General features: G+C 37.2%; 1 protein-coding gene across 2 annotated transcripts in view; it reads left to right on the top strand.

The window, feature by feature from the left end:
* Positions 1-23,597, top strand: part of LOC117294809 (nucleoplasmin-like protein ANO39) — a 48,571-nt gene that overhangs the window by 10,063 nt on the left and 14,911 nt on the right. Inside the window, exons 4-8 of one of the 2 annotated variants that reach the window (XM_033777339.1) lie at positions 3,036-3,126; positions 5,824-5,963; positions 6,669-6,752; positions 8,092-8,174; positions 9,751-9,838. In XM_033777339.1, the coding sequence (XP_033633230.1) occupies positions 3,036-3,126; positions 5,824-5,963; positions 6,669-6,752; positions 8,092-8,174; positions 9,751-9,838 (486 nt within the window). The remainder of the gene's footprint in view (positions 1-3,035; positions 3,127-5,823; positions 5,964-6,668; positions 6,753-8,091; positions 8,175-9,750; positions 9,839-23,597) is intronic. The other variant, XM_033777340.1, reaches the window with a different exon arrangement.

Here is a 23,597-nt window from a genome sequence, read left to right as displayed (position 1 = left end):
TTCTTTTATTATCACCTGATGTAGCCACACACCCAATATGTTCTTTCCCCCTGACCTTAAGGTTTGGTTCTCTGGCTTGCTTGTGAAATTTTGATCATCTTGGCGCCTTGGTCTGTACTGGATCTGTCTTGCGATTTATTAGCAGTTTTGAAGCAGTTCGCAACTTTTGTTGTGTGTTCAAAATGATGAAATGGAAACCGCAGGTTCATTGGAAAAAATCACCTGGTTTAAAAAAAAAAAAAAATTGTTTTCCAAAATGTTTTCAAGACTTTTAAGTTAAAAATTACCTTAATTTTTCTTTAATTTGAACTATTTTTTATTATGGATGCAATAGGCTACAACAAAAAATGTGACTATCCATTTCATAAAAAAATATGTATGCACATTCCCTGAGAGTAGTTAATCAATATATATACTGCTTCTCATTTTTCAAAAGAGCCCCAGACTGATTTCCCTTCATCAATGGATTTTTAGAATGGAGATTCAAAAAATGTTTGCACCATTGTCCTATTTTCTTGGTACCCCTATTGCTTTTAAAGATGATTATCAGTTATTTATTTCCGTTGCTGTCTCTCGTCTTAATTAGTTTTTACAAATTTAGGTGACAGAGTTGTAATGGGCACTTCCTCAAAGAAAACCAACTATTATATTCCCTGCTATTTCCTGCCAAAAATGGGAAAAAACATTATTAGTGTTTTTTACTCCCAGAAAACCTTGGCCTGGTTTTGAAAATGGTATAGACAGGTTAAAGCCATTGGACACTTTCGGTAAACAGTATTGTCCAAGTCCCACACTTCGTGTATCACAACTTATATATAAAACAACAAACCTGTGAAAATTTTGGCTCAATCAGTCATCGGAGTCGGGAGAAAAAAACGGGAAAACCCACCCTTGTTTCCGCGCGTTTCGCCGTGTCATGACATGGTGTTTAAAATAAATCCGTAATTCTCGCTAACGAGAATTTATATTGTTTTACCGTTTTCTCAAAAAGTAAAGCATTTCATGGATGAATATTTCAAGAGAAGTCTTTCACCATTACCTTCTGTAAACCCTGTAAAATATTTGTAAGTCTGTGAACTTTTTTTGTTTTTTCTGTACCGAAAGGGTCCAATGGCTTTAAATGTTTTCAGGCAGTTTAGTAAACACTATTCATGGTGCTGCTGATCTTTGTCTTGTTCCCAGGGTGCGCTAACAAATTTCATTCACCAACAACTGTTGAGACTAATTATCTACTCTCTACAGAGGCACCATTTTGAATGGGAGAATCTTATGATGGTTATACCACGATAGAGGTTCAATCTTGCAAGAATTGGCACAAGGAGTGAATAATATCCAGGAAAGATCTGAACCATCGTCTGTCATCACAAGCATTTTATTTATTACGGATTAAGTTTGCCCTATTCACCCTCAAGCAGCAGATTTGTAAATCATAAATATTATTGTATGCAAGTAAACATCCAGGGAGAACTAATCTGTAGTGCTTAGATTTTTACTGGTGATAAAAACTCCTGCCAATAGGTTTGGTTTCACAGACAGTTACGCTACGCAAAAGGGCAACTCAAATTTGTAAGAAAAGTGCATGTTCAACGAGTAATGTTGAGAAAACACAAGACGGATTTGTGTTTATCTATTTTCCTATAGGGTAGTATTAAAAAATACAAGTGTGTGAAGAGAATATGTAACCATGGGAAATACACTGAAAAGGACGTTGGCTGTACGACTTTAAAAACCTGTGAAATAAGAGGGTCAAACCAAAGGTTAAATTGTGCTCTGATTTTGGGGTAACTTTGCTAATCACTCATGTAGCCTGGAGGAAAACTAAGTCTACAATGTAGATTTACCTTTAAATCTACCCCACCTCAAACCAATAAAACGGGAACGACATATTTTATTTGACTAGATTTAACTGAGAACTGATAAACCACATGTACATGCGTAAATGTTCCCCATAATGTAGGTCAAGTGGTTCACTTTTTAATTCAGGTATTTTATGAAAAAAATTGAGCTGCCAATACCCTCTGCCTTGTGCTCAATCATAGAACAAGAAAACTGCTTTATTTTGTAAAATATGTCTTTTTGTTTCATTTGAAGTATTGCGTGCAGATATGATGGGTTGTGGAAATCATAACTCTTAGTGATGCATTTCAAACTAGATTTTACACACATGATACTCAAAATAAGGTAAAAATAAAATTTGTCAAATAATTGAGTGTGGCTTGACTGACTGAGGTTTGTCTGTCATCAGCCGGCAGGATTCCCACCAACCTTATAAAGAACTTTTAGGTTGGGAGAATTACACCCCTTGGGACAATTGGAGATCAAATTCTCCGTCAACAATTTTTTTAAAACCCTGTGGTTCAGTAAGAAAATAAAATTGTTTTGACCTAAATTCATAGCCAAAAGCACTTTGAAACAACCTTTTCACCCAAACTTTTGCATTGAATTAAAATTGCAAAATATGAGATTTCTCAGACCCTCAAAAACTTTACTTTTTGACCAGATTTAAGGTAATCTGCAAGTAAGTAAAAGTAGGTTGGTTACTTAGTACATTTTGTAATGAGTTAATTCATTAGGACAAAATACAAATTATTAGAACAAGCATTTTAAGTGAACTGTTGATGAATTTGGTCAAATTTAAATTATACGAAAGATATTTGAATTATACCAGTACATTAAATTTGACGTTTGGCCTAAATGTCATTCAAGGCACACATTTGTTTGCACTGAAAGTTCTCGTAGCAAAAATGGGTTGCCATCTGAAATGCCACGTCATCTACTTGTGATTCTTTAGCTTACCCATCTTACTGTTTATGTAAGTATCCCAAAATAATTACACCTTTTAGGAAAAACATTTTTGTTGGAGGAACTTAATGAAATCGGCCGTTGATCTTAACTGACCAAGGATGATTTTATGATTTTTGGCTGGAAGAAAACCCTTGGTATGAGCTGACTAAAACGCTGCCTGCATGGAAATAATACACTATAAGTAATGCTAAGCATTGATTGAAATATGAATGATGTTGTTTTTTCCTCAGAGCATACTGGACATTGCTATCCAACCTCCTGTCACGTTGTCTTTAGTATCCGGTACTGGACCAGTGTACCTGAGTGGACAGCATATGATAGGTAATTAACCCAAACCCCTAAAGCCCCAGCTTTTCACTAAGAACCTTTGCAGAATATTGCGAGTCTGCACAGCTGTTTTTGGCTGTTTAGAGAATGTTCATCTTTTCTGTCTCTTGAATTTAATCTTAGACATGTGTCACATATTATTAATTCTTTCCCCATAACTGACTAGACTGACGAGACTGATTGACTTGATGGGTTGCACAACAGACACTGATGGTGATAAAGTGTGCCAATGTCTAATTGGTTTTCTAAGTTTATCTAAACATTGACAGCGTAAATTTAATGGTTACATTTTATTTTGTTAATGTCAAATATAATTTGTGCATAGATTCCTCTTCATGTACCTGATATAAGGCATCAATGCACATTTATTTGAAATACCCAATGTTTATTTTTTTAAATTGGACATTCATTTCATCAGCCCAGGGTAAATACTGATAACACTAAAAAGAAATTTAATACATTGTTTGTCCCTGCAAGTTAACTATTTATTTAAATAGTTAATTCTTATTTACACCATGTCAAGCTTCAAACATCACTTACAGTAACCCTTGATATTGAATTGACAAACCTTGGTCATGTTGGTAACTGCAAGATCAATGCGGGGTACAGTGGGAACGGGGCCTAAGACCCCCCCCCCCCCATGTCCAACTCCATGTCCAACTCCAAGGACAGTGATTATGTAATTGATGAGATCTCTATACTTTTTTTAAAAGCATGTTTAAAGCATGTTTAAAGCCACTAGATTGCACTTTAATCGATTAAATCCAACTGCATTCATTCAACTCTCTAGCTTTTAATAAAATTTAGGGGATGAGATTGCCAAATTGTGTGCATCAAACAAACATGTGGACAAAGGGAAAAAGGTTGATGAGTTACTCTTGCAGGTGACCCAAAATGTTGGTTGACTCGTCCAGCCGGGCGGTGAGGGAAAACTCTAGAATTATGTGTACAAAATATTTAGGTGGACAAATGCAGGTTTTGAAAGGTTTGTATACACTGTGTGCAAATTTTGATTTAGCTACCTTCGTTTAAATTAAGATTGAACATTACAAGACAAGTGTTGAATTTATAAAAACATGCTTGGGGTGATAAATGATACCCATACCAAACAACACCCATCTCACTACAAGGTTGGTTTGATTATAGTATAGTGTCATTTTTAACATCTCTTACAAAGATTGGTTAACCATGCACTAAATGATGTTTCTTACATTTGACTAAAAAGCCGCTTGAACTTGGCGTGAGTCACTGATTATTATTTTCATGCCAATCCTGCAGAGAAACACTTCTGTCTGAAATACTGTCAAGGGAATCACATTTGAAGATCCTGTTTGTGATTTTAGTTGGCACATTATGTCTGACAAATCATAAACAGTAGTTTATGAAAACCAATGAAAACAGTTAACTGGTTTGGGTATTTAACACATCATGATCACCTTACTGTTTTTAGGTTGGTTGGATCTTGTTACTCCAAAAACAAGATGTACTTTCCCTTTAAATTCTTTGTTTGGTTTGAAGCCACAACCATTGTGGTTACCTGCACTTCAAGTATCCACACGAAGTGTATCATTACGTCAGACTTCTGATAACCTTGAACCATTGATGTACATTGGACAACAAACAAATACTTTCAACTTACTAGAAAGACAGGGTACAGGAGAAAATCAGCTGCCGCAATATTCCGAACAGATCAGTTTTTTTGTGTTAAATGATAGTAACATTGATTCATATCTAGGCGTGCCTCATATTTGTTGGTCTATGGCTGATCTCTGTTAAGATAGAACACTTGTTTGATTTGACGAGCACCTGTTGTACTTGTTTGGCACTAATCTATCTATTCTTGTAGGTATGAGACTAACTTTTAGGTCAGACGAAGATTGTTTGAATAACCATTGCTATAAATCAGTCCATGCGTATTCAGTACTGTGGACAAACCGTGGAAGCTACACATATAATGTAGTCCACATATTTCAACTGGGCATGAATGATGAGTTACTCATTGGCAGGTTGTCTCAATTGTTGATAGGGACGAGGAGTTGACTAGCTTTATTGGAAGGGAGTTAAACTTCCTTAAACTAATTTTGTTTGTAAATCCTGTGGATCATGAAGTAACACACCTGTGGCTGTCCAAGTTGATTTGTCATTACAATTATCCAGGGCTCTTTAGTTCTTATAGTAATAGAATACTTGGAATAATGAAGGTTTATGATTGGTACTCTTAGTGTTAAAGGCAGTGGACACTATTGGTAATTACTCAAATAATTATTAGCATAAAACCTCACTTGGTAACGAGTAATGGGGAGAGGTTGATGGTATAAAACATTGTGAGAAACAGCTCCCTCTGAAGTGCCATAGTTTTTGAGAAAAAGTAATTTTCCACGAATTTGATTTCAAAACCTTAAATTAAGAACTTGAGGTCTCGAAATCAACCATCTAAACACACAAATTTGTGTGACAAGGGTGTTTTTTTCTTTCATTATTATCTCGCAACTTTGATGACCGATTGAGCTCAAATTTTCAAAGGTTAGTTATTTTATTTTATGCAACTGTGAAGGCTAGTCTTTGACAATTACCAATAGTGTCCACTGCCTTTAATCAGCTATCTTCCTATTGTTGTTCCCCCTTTATAGTCCCCACTTTCTAAGCAGATACTGTGATTGTTAATAAGGTACATTTAATCATTATTTCCAGAAATCAGTGCAGATGATGACGATGATGAAGATGAAATGGACGAAGAAGACTTTGAAACAAAGATAAATCCTGACAATATCATCACAAACAGCAAGAAAAGACAAATTTCTACGTCTGAAAGTATTGCCAAAAAGATGAAGGTATATTATCCGTGTCTGTTAATGAACAAACATTAATAAAACAAAATCATTAAGAGGAATATTTGCTAGATTGATGTGCAAGCCATTTGTTTTGTGGTCCACACTTTTGTCATTCGTTCACAGTTAGTGAACAGATGTTTGTGCAAGTGCCTTTTTGAACTTGTTTATTAATTTGGACTTCTTGTTAATTGGCATTTCAAACCTGTTTAAATAGTCTGATTTCATTGACAAACTGATGTTGAAGTACAAGCACAAGAAGATTAGTCAGTATGTAATCAGTGACTTGGTCCAAAAAGTGCACGATACAACTCCCGTTTTGATTTCTGGCAAATTTAGAATTATTCAGAGTCGAACAATACTGTGTCAGGTATGTATTTTGAATACTCTGTATTAAATCAACAGAACTTAAATGTTCCAAAAACTTGTAACCAGACAGTCTTGGTATCTTTGAATAGTTTGGTTCACAGCAGCTCCCACATGCCCCTAGTCTGCCTGATTAGCAATACTGTATTAAATAAAGCGTTTATTTGTTTTCCTGAAAATGCACTTCTGGAGATTATCTAGAAACTTGAACCAGTTGATTGAGGACCCTTGAGCAGGCCCCAAACCTGGCTCAAACCCCCATGCCACAGAAGGCTTCTTGCTTTACACCTTGATAATTAGTTCTCTGTTGTATTGATGTTTTGGTGATTTTGTCTTGGTAAGCTGTCCAAAGAAGAGCAAAATGATGATGATGATGATGATGATGATGATGACGATGTAGAGGAAGTAGATGAAGAAATGCCAGTGGTTCGTACACAAACAATCTACACACTATTTGAATGTTAGAAATAAACAATATAAGAAAACATTGTTCAACTTGCACTTCATATAAATGGATTGTAATATCATTTAGGCACAAGTTTCTAAAAACAAACTACATTCACTAATAACCACTCAAAAAAGGGCCATCAGGATCTGCACTTCCTCACATCCCCAAGAGCACACTTAGCACTTGCAGAAATTAATGAATGTACAAATCACATAACAAACCACACCTTTATGTGCCATTCACCCGCTCATCATTCCACTTAAAAATTCTTTGTTTCTTTGGGCCGCATCTTTCAGGTTTAAGCCAGTCTATTAGAACACAATCATCTGTGGGTCGATTTAAACGCACTTATAAAAGAGCTCTTCTCTTCCAGTATTTGACATACATAGTTGGTCTTCTCACTCTCATTTTACTATTGCTTAGTTGCCATCAAATGCATTTTTTATTATTACTTTATTTATTATTATTAATAATATTGGTATTATTTTTGTTGTTGTGCAGTTATTGTTCTCATCATTGTTGTCTTCATCGTGTCTGTCTTTGTTCTAATTGTCTGTCTGTTTGTTCTTGTCTACGTTTATTGTCTGTTCCCAGGCATCACTACATAAGCCTCGGCTTCCAGATGATGCCTCCAAACTATATTTATTGAATTTTCTCAGCCTCATTAAATAGCTTTGTTTATTGGTTATTTTTTTAAAAGAAAAAAATTGTACTGTTTTCATGAAGTATGGAAATAAAAATAAGTTTGAATAAATGAATGAATCTCAGGGGCATTTTTTAAAGTGGCTTTGACCAACATGGAAAGGGTAGGGTTGATTTCTCAAAATCATGTCCGTGTCTAAACATCCCTTTCACTTATCCAATATTGCATGGCAGAAAACAATAATTTTGGGCGGGTACTTTATCATTATTAAAAAAACAAATGTATATTTGATTTGATTTGGCAGGGGATCTTGGTGTCTGGAAAAGTAAGTTACTTGTAGTGGTATTCTTGGTAGGACCTTGATAATGTTGACAATTTCAGAGGACTCACAAGCTATACTTGTTCTCTGAAATACTTGACTGTACTCTTTTACCACAGTAATGTCATGTCTGTCATTACTCATATTAATTACTTGTGAAGTGTCAAGTTGCATCTGTTGTGGTTCATGTTGGGTAAGTTGAATCTCTGATTAGGATGGGCAGAGGTTACTGCGGAGTCCTGATTTGACTATTACTAACAGGAACACATAATAACCAAAGCAGAAATGCACTATTTTATATGACATCCGTAATGGCAATGATAATGAAGACTGGATGTCTTGATGACTATTTTAGATGGAGGAACTGGACGATGATGATGATGAAGAAGATGATGAAGACTTTGAAGGGGAAGAAGAGGAGGAGGATGAAGAAGACAGGTGTGAATATCCGCAATTAAGGATTGATATTACCCCTATGTCAACATTAGTTAAACATGAAGCATTGCTGCTAATAGTGCCTCCATCGGGCCTAGTTTAGGCTTCCTGGAGGATATATATTTACTGATATAATTGGGAACGGAGAGTCGCCTACAACTTGGAGATTATCTTCTCTTCCCAATTAAGTTTGATATGAGATTACCAGACATACGTGTACATACATTATCTCATTGGTTAAGGGGGAACTCGGACTATATTTAACTCTTTAATTAAGACTCCTTTTGGATCACTTTTAAGGCTACTTAATGCACAGTTTTGTCAGCAGGATTGGCTTTGAAGCGAAGTTATGACACGTATATTAAAAGCACTGGACACTATCTGGGAACTCAAAATAATGTTTAGCATAAAAACTCACTGAGCAATGGAGAGCTGTTGATGGTATAAAACACTGAGTGAGAATACTGGTCTTTAACAATTACAAAAAGTGTCCAGTGCTAATTTATGCGTTAATCCAGTGTAGGATCTAGCAACCATTCTCTATTCCTTGCTATTCATGTCCATACTGTATAAGATCTATTGCTATCTCCTTCTTTGTCTACCTCTTCTCCTTTTCCCTGTCCTTGGTTGCCATTCCATTAGCCTTGTTCAGCTGTCTGTTCTTCAGGTAGTGTGTCCAGCCCATCTTCATTTAGCCCATTTTATTTTCTGTATCATGTCTGTAACTCTAGTTTGCCTGTAATTTTGTGACCATGTCTCTGACTGAGATGTAAAGCATGTTTACTTAGTTAATTCTGCTAAAAGATTTCAACAGTAATGATTCAAAAAGTAATAATTGCAAATACTTTTTGAGAAATATTTATGGCCCAAATTGATTACATTTCAAATTGGATTTGTGGTGTGTTTATTGGAAATTCCAAAGTACTTGATTGGAATGAAAAACAATGATTTATCATGTCATAAACAGCATTATGGAAATGACCCCAGGTGCCCTGGCCAGGAACCACCTTTTAAGATCCATTGCTGCCCTCTAGGCTTTGGTAATGCATAGGTTCAGACTAATCTTGCCCATTGGGAAGATTCTGGCCCAATTTCATGGCTCTGCTTACCACTGAATTCTGCAGGCTAAGCGATCACCATTCTCTGATTACTGTGCAAGTGTTGATTTATTTTTTTTGTGCTAGATGTGTTGGCAAAGAATGCCTAGTCAGATATTGCACTAATACATTACAAGCAAACAATTCCTGCTAAGCTGTAAAATACGCTTGACATACACTAAGCAGGCAATTTGAGGAGAAACAACATTCAGTGAATCTTTTTCCTGCAAAGTGTGTACATGATGCCCTTGTTTCTCATAATGTCTTGGATGATGTTTATTGGCCATATGGGGTGAAATAGGTTGCTAAGGTTTAAATGATACAGTACATGTACATGGAACAAAAAGTGCTGCTCTAGGAATGATGTCTGCTATCTGGACGTCACTAGTATTTATACAAAAGTGAAAGACCTACTACACGGCTAATCTCATCCTTACTTGGGTTTTAGCTCTAAACAATTCTTTTCATTTTGCTGCTTTTAGTGATGACGATGAAGAAGATGAGGAGGAGGAGGAAGATGAAGATGAAGAATCTCCAGCAAAACCTGTCAAGAAAGTCAAAGGAATGAAGGTAAGGTATAAGGATATAAAGAATAATGGACCTTTGTACATTGTATATTGCATGTATGGGCGTATAGGGTGGGTCACAGCATTTAATTGAGCGCTTTAAAATGAGGTTTTCAAATTAAATAGCGCAACTGCAAGGGTAACAAAGCTTTGGGGCAATTTTTCCAGTTTCTTTGTTTGTTAAGGCGCAATATACATGTCCAGTTGATTCTTGTTATTTGTGTGTTTTTTTATGGTATATATTCACACAATTATCCACTGTTAAACGCAGCAAACTCCTCTGTCTACATGCGAGTGCATCCATGTTTTACATTGATCTTAATATGCTGCATTAATCACAGTGTTTGGAGGGTACAATGCAGACGCTCAGGTAGCAGGCCTGGATGATACAGCCAATAACAGTTCTTGTCTTAATACACTCCTGTCATCAAGTTTCATCCAGTCTGCTTTTGTAAGCTTTCTTCACCTTACTGTGCATTTTTACATTACACAATTGCTAAGTTCTTTCTGCTAAGTTCTTTCTACAATGTTCAGTCAAGAACATTTTGGAATGTCATTGTTAAGCTATTAGACAGGAACAGATACAATAAGTGGCATGAAATTTGAGATTTGCATTTAATTGAATCTGTTGAAGGATGAGTAACGGTTATTTTGATACCCTTGTTTACATACAAGTTAATTGCAACTGATGCATTTGAAACTGAATGACTTTTAGAATGTTTTCAGGGCTTCAGAAGAACAATGTTGAAGGTAACATTTTAACATCATGATGACACTTTGATTTCACCCATTCATGACTATATATATTTCAAGTATAAGAAGCAAGGATCTTTGTGTAAAGGGATTAAATTGTTACCAAGATCAGTGTGAAATTATATGTTACTGTATCGGTTCAGTAAGAAGATACCTATTTGACAGTCAAGACCTGAGTAGGCAGAATCAGTCTCTTAGGAATTTGTGACGTAAAAGCAACAGAAGAAACACAGTAATGCCTGATCCCATAGGCCCATTATTACTAGTTCTTCTGGTTGTTATCATACGAATCAAGGCAGTATGAAGAAGTCATTTTGATCCCCAGGTATACATGTAGCTCCGGTGTAATTAGAACAGTGTGCTCACTTTGCGATCCCAAGCTTAGTTTGTAAACGGTGTGAGTCAGCGACATGATGTCTCTGTACAGCATCATGATGACGGAGGGGAGACCGGGCAGCAATTCAAGATGACAATAATCTTTAGGGAGTTGTCTCTTGTGGCCTTGAACTACGAGGTGCTCTTACTGCTGCTATTGCTGCTCAGCGCTAAGCCAATATTTCTGCAAAGTACACCATGTGATGTGTCATCATTAGGAAACTCAAGAAGCCTCTTAAATTATCAATGAAATTCAACTGAAAATGAAATGGCCAAGATGTAAGTTTCTCCTCATATTGTTTATGTTGTTTTTTAGGTCCTTACTCTAAATGAGGTGGTATCATGCGCAGTATTTAATGAATCATCAATTTTTAAACTTCACTATTGGTCGTAATTGTCATGTGACTTACTTTTGACCAATAGTAGCCATGGTTCAATACATATTTCTACACTGAAGTTAGCAAACATTGACTACATTTAACATTAGACCTGAAATTCTCAAATAACAAGTTAACAAGTTAAGTATTCAACTTAATTTAAGCCTATAGAGATGGCAGCATGAGAATGTGAAAGTAGCGTCAGACTACATACATTAAAAGTGTTCCAATTAAATTAGATATTGCCACCTTGTTAATCTATCTCGCCTCCCTGAGGGATTTATGGCACAACTGCGGTACAGTTTCAACTGCTAATTAGTATCAGATGCACATTACATGGCATTTCTACTCTCGTAACTTTGTGTAAATGGAACTGTCCGGCTGTTGGCTACAACTCATTGTTGTTAGTTGAGAATGAATGACAATCTTACATATCATATGCCCAGACTGGATGAACATGTAAATGCCATTAGCTGCCAATTCGATCCCTTTACAGTGAAGATAGGCAAGAACTTTACCTGCACTATCTTCTAGTAATTAAATCACAGGGCTTGCCATAAGTGTATTTTAGTGCTTGGCTTTATATACTGTAAGCCCAATACAGTAATACATAGATCTGGGGAGGAAAAATGATCCAAGTGACTCTCATTCAAAGCATGATGATAACTTTGCCAGCAGATACTTTGCAAATTTGAGTTGACAGGGTGTTTTGGGGTTTTTGTTTAGAGGAGCTAGTGTTATACATTTTTATTTCATTATTGCAGGAAAGAGATTGAACACTTGTATCAATTTCATTTTCAAATTGTAAATTTAAGGATGAAAAGCTTTTGTGTGATTGCTAATGGGTATCACTACTAATGGGTATCACTACTAATCACTTTGTCAGATAAATATCTTCTTGAAATAACCAACAACAAATAAAGGCAAATAATGTACATAATTGTTGTAAGTTGTTGATTACTTACATGCTTATTTAAAAAGAAGTTATCATCTATTTGGTATATATTGATGTTCTGATTGAACTCTTCCAAACCTCAAATTAAAAAGTAGTTGCCTTGCTTAACAGAAAGTGTTTAAATCTCGAACATTTCCGTGATATGTTCTTCCTTTACTATATCTGCCATGTGTCTACATGTAGGTCAATTAAATATCAGCTGCGCAACCTTGTCTTTGTTGCAAATACAGCTACTCCACCCCTCATTTCTTGATGCTTTGATTTCTCTAACCCACTTCTTGTAAGTCTTTCCCAATAACAAGTAAATAAACAGCACCTCTTGTTAAGTTTTGCTGCCAGACTTGTAACCTTCATCAACAACCAGTCACATAACACCTGTTGCTGATGAGTCCCTTAACTGTCTGTCTGTTGAGAACACATCACCTTCAAAGCTCTATTGCTGGTGTCTGGCTCCTCATCTGTCTATATACATTGTACAGAGTTCAATACAGGCATACATTCATCTGTTCAAACTCAGGTCATCAGATAACTCCCTTCTTCATGTTCCCAGATCCCAACACTCTTTGGGTGACTGCAGTTTTTTTCCCATGCTGGCCCAACTCTCTGGAACAGTCTTCCAAAGTGTTCCTTTGTCAAGCTTCGTCTGCCAGTTCTTTCAAACAATCACCTAAAACCTAATTGCTTGTGCTCTAATTACTCATTCTCCCAAATGTTGTTGTTGTTATCTTACTAGTATATTTTGCCTGTTGTTGAGCATCATGAGGATCACCGTTTTCACATAATTTGTGTGCTATATGAAAGAAGCCACCATCATTACATTTTAATATATATGAATCAAGTCCAAGGCCACTGATCGCCTTCTCTTGTCAATTCTTTCCCCCTGCACATAGATCAGCCATAAGTGCTGCCAAACTTTCTCTCAGGAAATGGGATGTTTTCTGAATAATTACCATTTGACATGTTTGAAGGAAACCCTAATTTTCAACTTGTGGTTTACTAAGTACTTTGTATACTCGGGGGACTTTCACAAGTAAAACATGTATGAAACATTACAAAAATAGAAATCAGTTCTTGTACATGTTGAAGTACCGTGTAAGAAACAGAAGTGCATGATTTTTAAGACACTGAAGGTAAATAATCCAGGTGTTTTATTTGTCTGATTTTGACCAAGTTCAACCTTGCGTTTCATTTCAAATACCCGACAGGTAATAGTATTGAAATGACAAGGACTTGCAGAAGATTGGTAGGTTTTTGTTTGTGTAATCTCTGTTTGACTCTGAGATATTGAATCGTGGAATGTGAAGATTTTACATGGACATGCTATCAATGAATCATACATGTACTTTCAATTTTTAGTTTCCGTGTTCAGGATTTAAGACGATATTAAAGTGTCATCCATTGACATGTCTGCACAAGAAAATTAAGTCTCTACTGATTGTGAATTAAGATAAGGTATTTGCTGCACGAAGAGTTATTTTTCCTTTTGATGAAACTTCAAAGATTGCCAAAAGGGTAATTGGATTTGGTTCAAACCTTTTTGCCGCTTCCATTTAACTCTTGTCAGTTTACAAGTGCAGACACTCCTTAGTTGTTGTTTGAGGTTTAATAAATACTACGTATGAGTTTCATGTAGCGAGTAATGCACACAGCATAGAGCGAGGTACGCAGCCCAGAGCAAAGCACGCAGCATAGAGCAAAGTACGCAGCATAAAGCATTGCCACAGCATAGAGCAAGGCGTTCAGCATACAGCAAGGCACGCAGCATTAGAGCAAGGCGTTCAGCATACAGCAAGGTTTGAGCATAAAGCGATCTGTGTGCAGATAATTCTCCGCGTTTGTCCTGAAAAAAAAAAAAATGCGCACGCTCATCAGACGTCACGTGTCGTGACTTCGCGATTTCGCGATGCGTTCGGCAGAGTTCGGGGACAATCAGCATTTGGAGTGTAGTGGTAAAACGGAGTAGTTGGGGACTGAATTATAATAAAAATTTATAATTTTTTACAATTTTTGAGATTGCGGAGTGGATTCTCTGGTCGTCCCCTCGGACATTGAGACATCAAAGGACACATATAGCCTAATTTTGGCAAGATTAGGAAAAAAAAACAAGAAAAAAAGAGATTGGTGATTCCAAGATTCATTGACCCATGATCGAACCATCATCGTTTAACGCGTCAGAGATATAAACCTTTATCTTCCAGTACGCGCTAATCCAGCAATCAGAAGCTCGAACTACTAGGGGGATAAAAACATATATGCTACGACCTCTGTTTTATATCCTACTTCCTCTATATACGGACAGTGAAAAAATTACATTCTAAACTTTGTGCGCGTGAAATAACGCTCTGAAGTTTTAAATTTTGCACGTTGCAGGTGAGACTGGAAGATAAATTCGTTATCACACGCGCGCTCGTGAAATACGAAAAAATAGCGCGCGTCTGCGTCCCATATCCAACGAGGCCGAAGGCCGAGTTGGAATGGGATGCAGAAGCACTATATTTTTTCGTATTCCACTCGCGCTTGTGTGATAACTTTAATGAGGTTACGGGAGACGATAGCCGGAAGAAACCGAAATAGTTCTAGGAGTAAGTTTGAGCATGGAGCAAGGCACGCAGCCGGCCCAGAGCAAAGCACGCAGCATAGAGCAAGGCGTTAAGCATAGAGCAAAGTACACAACATAGAGCAAGGCGTTCAGCAGACAGCAAAGCACACAGCATAGAGCAAGGCGTTCAGCATAGAGCATGGTTTGAGCTTAAAGCAAGGCACGTAGCCCAGAGCAAAGCACACAGCATAGAGCAAGGCGTTCAGCATAGAGCATGGTTTGAGCTTAAAGCAAGGCACGTAGCCCAGAGCAAAGCACACAGCATAGAGCAAGGCGTTCAGCATAGAGCATGGTTTGAGCTTAAAGCAAGGCACGTAGCCCAGAGCAAAGCACGCAGCATAGAGCAAGGCTTTCAGCATACAGCATGGTTTGAGCATGGAGCAAGGCACGCAGCAAACAAAGCACAGGTTTTGTTTTAAAACCTACTTAAAAACAAATAACGACCTAAACCTGATGTCCTCCAGCTCCCACACAAAAGCATGACAGAAGGTTCCAGAGGGTGCTATATTTGTTAGGCATCTTTTTCACTAAGATGATAGTTACTTAATCTCATATCTTTATTCGTGAGAATAAGCAGTTCTCATTTTTACCAAGAAATGGGATCTGAATTCAAATAGACCTTATGCATTGGCGTCATCCAGCCGCTATCTTAGAGGAAAAACAGTGACGAAATAATCGAGCCGCACAGATTTTTGCAGGTGTCGCACAGAATTGGCCAATGAACTACCTCCTTGTGACCTCTAGGTGAGGGCGCCCTACTGAAATGACGTCATGTGCATAAGGTCTATTGATTTGAATTGATGCAAATCAAGATGGCTAAGTGCTGATTTCAGTGAACGGAACCGTCTTGTGTAGCAACAGGATGTTACAATGTATCATCGGTATTGTGACATGCTATTCCATGTGGCTGACAGTTTCTACACAGATCTGAGGGGGCCATTTGAAGCAAGACGAACGTGCAAAAAAGTTTTTAAATGAAGAGAAACACAAGTGTTAAGTCGGAAGCATACTCCCAACCAATTACCTGTACATACTTCTGAAGTGTAAAGGGGGACAGATGTCTAGAATACTGAAGCTTTTTAACAGGCACAAAACAATGCAGTCAAGAGTAGTGGGACTTAAAGTCGCAAGTGTTGTTTTCATTTACTTTCAATACTAACTGAAGCAAGCTGGAAAGGGATGCTTTGTGTGTGTTGGTGACCCATTGTGCTTAACTATTGACAATCATTTGACACCTAATGGAGATGTCATTGAAAATAGCTCATTTAGGGATTAAGAGTAAACATTTGCTAGGTTTTAAAATGGTTTTCAGGTTGCAACAGGTGTTTAGCAAAATAGTGTATTTTAATTGTAAGCAGAGGGCCCTAGTTTGACATTCATTGACATGGCCAATGGTCAATTGTAATTTCACATTTGGAACCATGTCAAAATTAACTTTAATATTAACTGCAGTCCTCAAAATAAGGACTGGCAATATTTATTCAACTTCCGGTTTGGACGTCAAGTTTGGGTCATTGTCAGTGTTTAACACATTTGTTTTCATTACATATAGAGTGTGGAAATAGCTGATGTATTTTACATGAAATAAAGAGGCTTCAGGCTTTACCTAAAACACCTTAAAATAACTAGCTAATTATAAAACAAGGGATTTACCAAATGAATCCGGAAAATTGCAATATATGACACATTGCTATTAGAACCCTGTGTAATGGACCCATGCCCTGTTTGTTGTTAACTGACCATGAGTAGGTGTGGCTCCTGGTAATTGATCATTTAACTTGTTCAATCCATTGCAATTAGACTTCCTACCTCTTAAATGACAATTGCGGACATTATGTTTATCACGTAAGAAATTAAACAATTGATGTGTCAGATGCTATGGCTTATGATGGCCTTAAACATACATTAGGGATATTTCCTTTGGCTTGGCATCAGTGTAATAAGCACATGGGAATTTACTAAGGCAATACAATGAGGCAACAATCATTTAATACAAGTACTTAAAGATAGGGGATCGGCACGCAACTTTTCAGCTTTCAGCTGAATTCCTCTTTATTCTTTGAAAAAAACTGGCCTAGAAAACTGAGAACTATCGTACATTTTAATTTGCATGTCTGGATGCTTGCAAAGCTATGATTTCCTACTAGGTTTTTGGATGAATAAACTGAAATGCTTTTAAACAACTGCTGCATGTTGGTTTGGAGTAAAGCTAACATTTTATGAATGTTGCTGTAAGGACTGCCATCAGTTTACTTTAATTGTGTTAGCCTAAGATTAATGTAGACGTTTTTATGCTGTGGAAGGAAAGATTCCAATACAAAGTGCAAATTGTAGGACTGCCGTTAACGGTGGGAAAGTAATTGATATATCGGATGAGAGACATGATGGCTAACAGCCAATGGCATTAAATGAAAAAGGCACTGAAAGTTGTTTCTATGAAATGAGGTATTTATAAATCAACACTTATTGCCTCAAATCCTAAACACTTATTGCGTTGCAGAAAAGGGCATGACAGTAAAGTAGAAAAAAGAATGTGGGAAAACCGGCTGGGAAGAGAATACTTTTCCCAGGGGCAACACGGCAACTTGCCGCCATGTAATTCTTGGCTTTGCTTCATAAAGTTGAGCAGGAACCAAACACTATTTTGCTTTTTGTCTAAGTCTTAGAATCAAGGTATTTTAGACAAAAAATGATAAAAGTGTGTGAAATATGTACTTCTCTTCTTTGGTTGTGTATAGTTTTGAATAAACAGTGTGATACAGTATATCTAGGCCAGGTTGATCATTATCTCTTGCTGGCAGTTATGCACTAGTTTTATAATCTGCTCAAAGTCGTTTACAAGCAGATCTTGTTGGGCTATTTCTGGTAGTTGGACTGAGTAAATTAATTAACATGCTGAGAGTGTGTTTGATGGTGGCAATGTGATCAGAGAGATATTGTCTGGATGTCTGGGCACCTAGGAGACATCATCTGTAGCACCCTTGGGTAAAATGTCTGGGACTCTTGATGAAATGTTATTGGGTGGATGGGGGGGGTGGGGGTGGATAACTTCAGCCCCTAGGGAGGGGTTTGAGAGGCTGGCGTGTTTGCCATATACCATGTCTACCAATGATTTGATATGGAGATTGGTTTAAAGCGTTCCCAACAACATCAGTTTGGACTCATTGTAGATGTGCTTAGCCTAGTTAATTACTTTGTAAACTTAGTTCTATATATATATTTAGAAAACTTAAACAAGTTTTGTTGTTATGGAGCTTTACAGGCCATTTGCTTGTTTTTCAAATCAGTGGAAAGATAAGAAGTAACCGTCAGACCCCGTTACAGGGGTTAAGTTTTCTTTTTTTCTGTTAAAATAAGCGGAAATTTATGGTGTATGATGCAACTAACCACAAAATTACTCATCAGATCAATCATGTTTATTGACTGCTTAATTTTCCCTAATGTAGATCATTACTCCCTCCCATCCTGTCCATCACAAACCCCCCTTCCAAGTTTTCCGTTTCGGGCCTGTTATTGTCAACTGAAAAAAATCAATGCATAGTGAATAGTGGGATTTCAATTTGATGGCATAGTGGCATCCTCTTCAGGTCTGGTCTGTCTTATTTTAAATTATTTCAGGTTTATCTTCCCCTGAAGAGTCGTTTTGTCCCGGTTCGGAAATTACTGTTTTGCAATGTGTGGTAATGAATAGTTGCAGCTTTCTGGCTCTTTTCAGAGACCAGTCAAACTATTGAACTTGAGTCGCTGAAAAGAATCTGGTTTCATTGTGTGCTGTTAATTTTTTAAATGTTATTTATTTATTTATTTATTTATGTGACCATGTTGTTTGTAAAAAGAAGTTAGTAAATTTGGTTTTGAAATTATAAGATGGGATGCTTTACATCAGTGCTGGGGTATCTCATAGTGGTGTGCCCAGCCTTAGCTTTGTATCATGTTATACTCATGAATGAGGAAATATGTATTTTGAACTGTTCACGCTATTTCAGCCGCAAAGGGCCATAGCTGCGCCAAAGCGCCAAAGTTAGTGTGACTAGCACAGGATCTATGGAGACATTGACAGCGCCCCAGGGATAGCCTCCACCCTATGTCAACTAGGGACATAAGGGTTGAGTCACTCAGGGTTCGGGAACCTCAACTCCAAAAAGCCTCTAACATTAAAGGGAACCATCCTCACTTTAGAACCGTATCCATTTTTAGAATAAACCAATGTGTGTTAATCTACCTCTCCTTATCAAACCCAACCTCCCTACCCCTCAAAGAATTCTGAATTGTTATCTCAACTTTCAGTTCTCTTTCATTTTCTGAAGTTTTCATTAACTAAACTACAAGTAATCATCATATGCCTAAACATATCACCTCAATCTGTAGATTCTTAAACTTTCATTTACACAACTTAAATCACATTGGCAATCATTGATCAATCCACTTGACATCATGCAGTGCTGGTCTCCCATCCTACAATTCTTTGATGTATGAAAAGGCGTTTTTAGACTCGTTGGGGGGGGGGGCACTAGAATTTCACATGTTCCTCCACCTTTGATAGACTGTTTACCACAAATATGCAACAAAATACATAACATAAAATATTTCATCTTTTCAAATAAAAAAAACAGCAAAAAATCTTCATTTTCATTTTTCTTTCTGATTGATCACTCGCAGAATGTTTTTTGGGGCCTTATTGGTCCATAACAAGAATGCCAAAATCCAGCTAACATTCTTGTTTGGGGCATTTAAGTTATGACTGCTGCAAAGCGTGGGTGCACATTTTGGTAAAATCGCACAAAGGCACAAAATGTGATAAAATTTATGAGTTATTTGCCTTAACCTCGCTAGCTTGAGTTTGTAGACAAAAATTAACATCAGAGAAAAAAACTGGAGAGTCATGATTATGCATTGGTCAATCCATTTAGTAACTTATTGATAATTTTAAATTCTCCCTTCACAGTTGACTTGTACAATGTTGACACTAATGATGATGACAATTTTTAGCTCTTACCAAACGAAGCGTTCATTTGTTAACAAAATGATGATATTGTCAGAAACTAATGCCTCGACAGTTAATCAGTATGAGCCAGGTAAAATCCTGGAAAATTGTTTTCATTTTAACCTTATAAACAAATAATTGCTATAAAAATTATTGGTAGCCATTAACAACAGGCATTTATTGTTCCCTAGGGAATTACCTCTGAACATTTATTACTGAAAAAGGACACAAACTGAAAATAAATAATGATCCTTGGCTGTCTTTGGAAATTAGAACCACAATTCCAGTAACTTACTGCCAGAATCTGATAAACTTGGCCAGAATCATACCTTTTTTAGCAAACTTGGTGCAGGGACTAGAGGGTTAAAATACAGTTACTTGGGCCATGACAGGATTTGTGTCTCGTCTCCTGGTCAAACTAAAAAAGGGAACAAGTGTAACACAGAAATTAGTGTATTTTTCAACCCTACTTTTCAGTAGCTATCGACACCCTTGAATATACATGTATGGTGTCAGTCAAGGGAGATGAACAGACTCCATAAAGTCCAAAATGGGGATGCTTGGCTGTGCTGATATTCAGTTGTTGGTTGTCTCATGACCCAGAACATCACATTACTTTTGAATTACTTCTCACTTTCAAGTGCTAGCATGTCATATCTCCTCCCTACCTAATTAAACTGCTGTCATGTCACGTACCATGTAGGCAGGGTATTCGTTCTTCATCTGATATTTCTATGTTAGCATCAAATTTCATAGTACAGGTGACAAGGCTTTTTTCCATAGCTGGCCCTAGGGAATGGTACAAACTCCCTGTTTGCATTGAAGACTCTCCTTCAGCTGTCCATGAAAGCGTTTGATCTTGTTTAAAGCACTATACATATTATATGTAAATACCCATATCACTATTATACTTATTTTATACATGTGTGTTTAATGAAACACGCAGTATCGTGTCGCGAAGTTTTTTACCAGAGTAATGTTTCTATTGTTTTAGAAGTCACCATTTTATGCTCGGTATGTGAGTGCATCTGGTGGTATACTGCTATTTATTAAGCATGACAAGTACATCATTGTCAATAACTAATGTGTAAGCTGACTGCTTATAATGTTCACGATAATGTCTATTGCATAGCTTAAGTGATGATGGCAAAGTCACCGCTAATGTAACTATTATGACATACCCTTTGAATTACTACAGAAAAACTTTCAGAAAAGTTAAGTTTACAAAGTTTAATCATAACATGTAAGCAAATATTCAGATCCCTGTAGAAATAACTGTTTCAGTAGCTTTGAAGGATTTATTATTTTATTACCTGGGGATGAAAAGCCAAACCATAAAGCATTTTTTCTGCACCTTATGATTCATCAAGTTGATACACTGACATTCAAAAACACATGTGTATGTACTTGTACTATATAAATTGAGTGCTACCTGTTAGGGTGACCTGCTTTTGATGATGATAATAGTCATCGTTGAAGGTTTCCCGTTTGCAGTGTACATACCTGTGTACATAGTTGATTTGATTTGATTGTCCTTGCATACCGCCTACATCTGGACTGTAGCAGGTGTCTACTGCCCTCATGTGGTAGAGCTGACAACTAGTACTTGGTCAGTGGTATGCAACAGGTGGATGCTTATTGCTTTTATAGTATTCTGGGTGAGTACCTGTCCCCAGTCCCCAGACTATTTTGTCATTATTAAACACTTTCATGAACAGTGCTGTGTGACAAAGAATTGTCCCAGTCGAAGGTTGGGTAGAACTCACTCTTTCTTGAAACCCCCTTTAGTAACGAGTCATGTAACTTGTTTGTCTGATTCTGAAGGAGAGTCAGTACAGCATAGCCTAACTGCCCATGCTGAGGTTTATCACAGTCAACAGTCTCAGATGTTGATATGATATGGATTCTTGTGGATTCTAGAATGTTCCCTTTTCTGTTGGTTAACATTTAAAAGGTTCCAAACTGTTTAGTGTGTACATAAGTGGTTACCTGAAAAGATGTTACCATTTTCTACTCATTACCATGTAGTGTTTATTTGATTATTTCCATCACTGTGTAAGTCTGATAGAGAAAACAAGGGTGGTAGTGGTAGCACTTAATTAATAATACAAGTAATAAAATACCTGAGCTACCAAAGCAAATATAAGATGCAATAAGGGGGGGGGGGGGCAAGGCAAGTCAAAAGTTGCTGTCCTTTGTGGTGCTAATAACCCCTGTCATTGTTTTAACTTGCTCAATAATCAGCAAGCATAACCCAATTGAGCTAGGGTTATCAGTGGTAAATGCCTTCAAGGATACCTCACTGATTCCAGGAGTAAAGTCTTCAAGAAGTAAGATGTGTGCTTTGTAAGAATACAACGTACCCTCGGCCAGCTTTCATGTACATAATTTGATAATTATACATAGTGTGTATGATGCCCTGAGAGCTATGCTATGCCCACAATGAGATCATTTTGCCTAATGAATAACATCCGTGCAACATTTGAGATGGGAATGGCAATTTGAGCAGTCATACATGTAGCATACTCAAAGTGCACCTCAACTCCAAGGGGTAGATCAGTGAGGGTGAATCACCGCCCGAAGCCCATCTCCAAATCAGAGGCAGCTTATGGCATCATAATTCAGCATGAAATTAATACTGCAAATCTTGGGGGTCAAACACTAGTAATTGATGTAATCCGGATGTAAGTCTGTGGGGGAATTGTAAGACTGTATTGATGGCTTGGTTAAACTAATGGTGGGCACTCATGTGGATAAGATGATTGCATCAGGTGATTAGGATTTTCTCTTTACATCTGCAAGCAACATGCAGCATTTGATCCAGCATTGTTACATGTATTAGAATTTAGCCCTGCTGGGGATTATTTTATTTTTAAAACATTGGAAAACACTTCAAGAATAATTCACTTTCACTTCAGTATTGTCTCTGAATTGCTAAGCAAAACATTTGGCTGCTCCTTCAATCTGCATTCCTCCCTGACCAACTTTTACGATTCCCAGGTCATGTAATTACCTAGTAGCAGGGAGTTATTTGCATTTCATGTGCTTTCTAGGCCAGCCCTTAGCAAGTTTCCATTGGGTAGAAGTAAGAAAACATGAGCTGAACATGGTGTTTGTATACTTAAGAGTGGTGTAGAGTCGGTCTCTTCCTTTGTACCATTGTGTGCTTGTTTCTCTTTCCTTCATTCTTATTCTGGTTTTTATTCTCCCTCATATTTTTGAAGTGGGGTTGTGTACATAGCCTACAGATTACTCAAGCCAAGAAAAACAAGTGCGGGGAAAGATTTGTAAGGTACAAGCCATATCCGATAGTTAACAACGAGCTACATGGTGACGACAAGCTAGCGTTTATACAAGGTCTTGAATACAGGGATATCTCAAATACCTCAAACTGCATATTCCAAGAAGAAAGTTGACCGCAATTTGTTTTTGACCTGTTGAAAAGTTGGGTGTTTTTTTACTTCCGTATTATAACCATGACAGAAACTCTCTCTACATATCAGCCCCCCCCCCCCTTGAAAAAAAATTTAAAAACTAAAAAAATCAGAAATTAAAGTTCTACATTGTAAGTGTGTCTTATCATGCTCCGAACAAGAAAAACTTCAGTAGGCCAATTAAAGCAAAGAAACAAAATTTAAAAGGCCCAGTATTTTTTGAAGCTGATGGACTGAGAGTAGGGCGTCACCTACACATAGCCTTTCATAAAATGCTGGTTAAATG

The sequence above is a fragment of the Asterias rubens genome, chromosome 9, assembly GCF_902459465.1.
Source record: "Asterias rubens chromosome 9, eAstRub1.3, whole genome shotgun sequence".
Classification (NCBI taxonomy): Eukaryota; Metazoa; Echinodermata; class Asteroidea; order Forcipulatida; family Asteriidae; genus Asterias; species Asterias rubens.
This window is presented reverse-complemented; position numbering and strand designations above follow the sequence as displayed.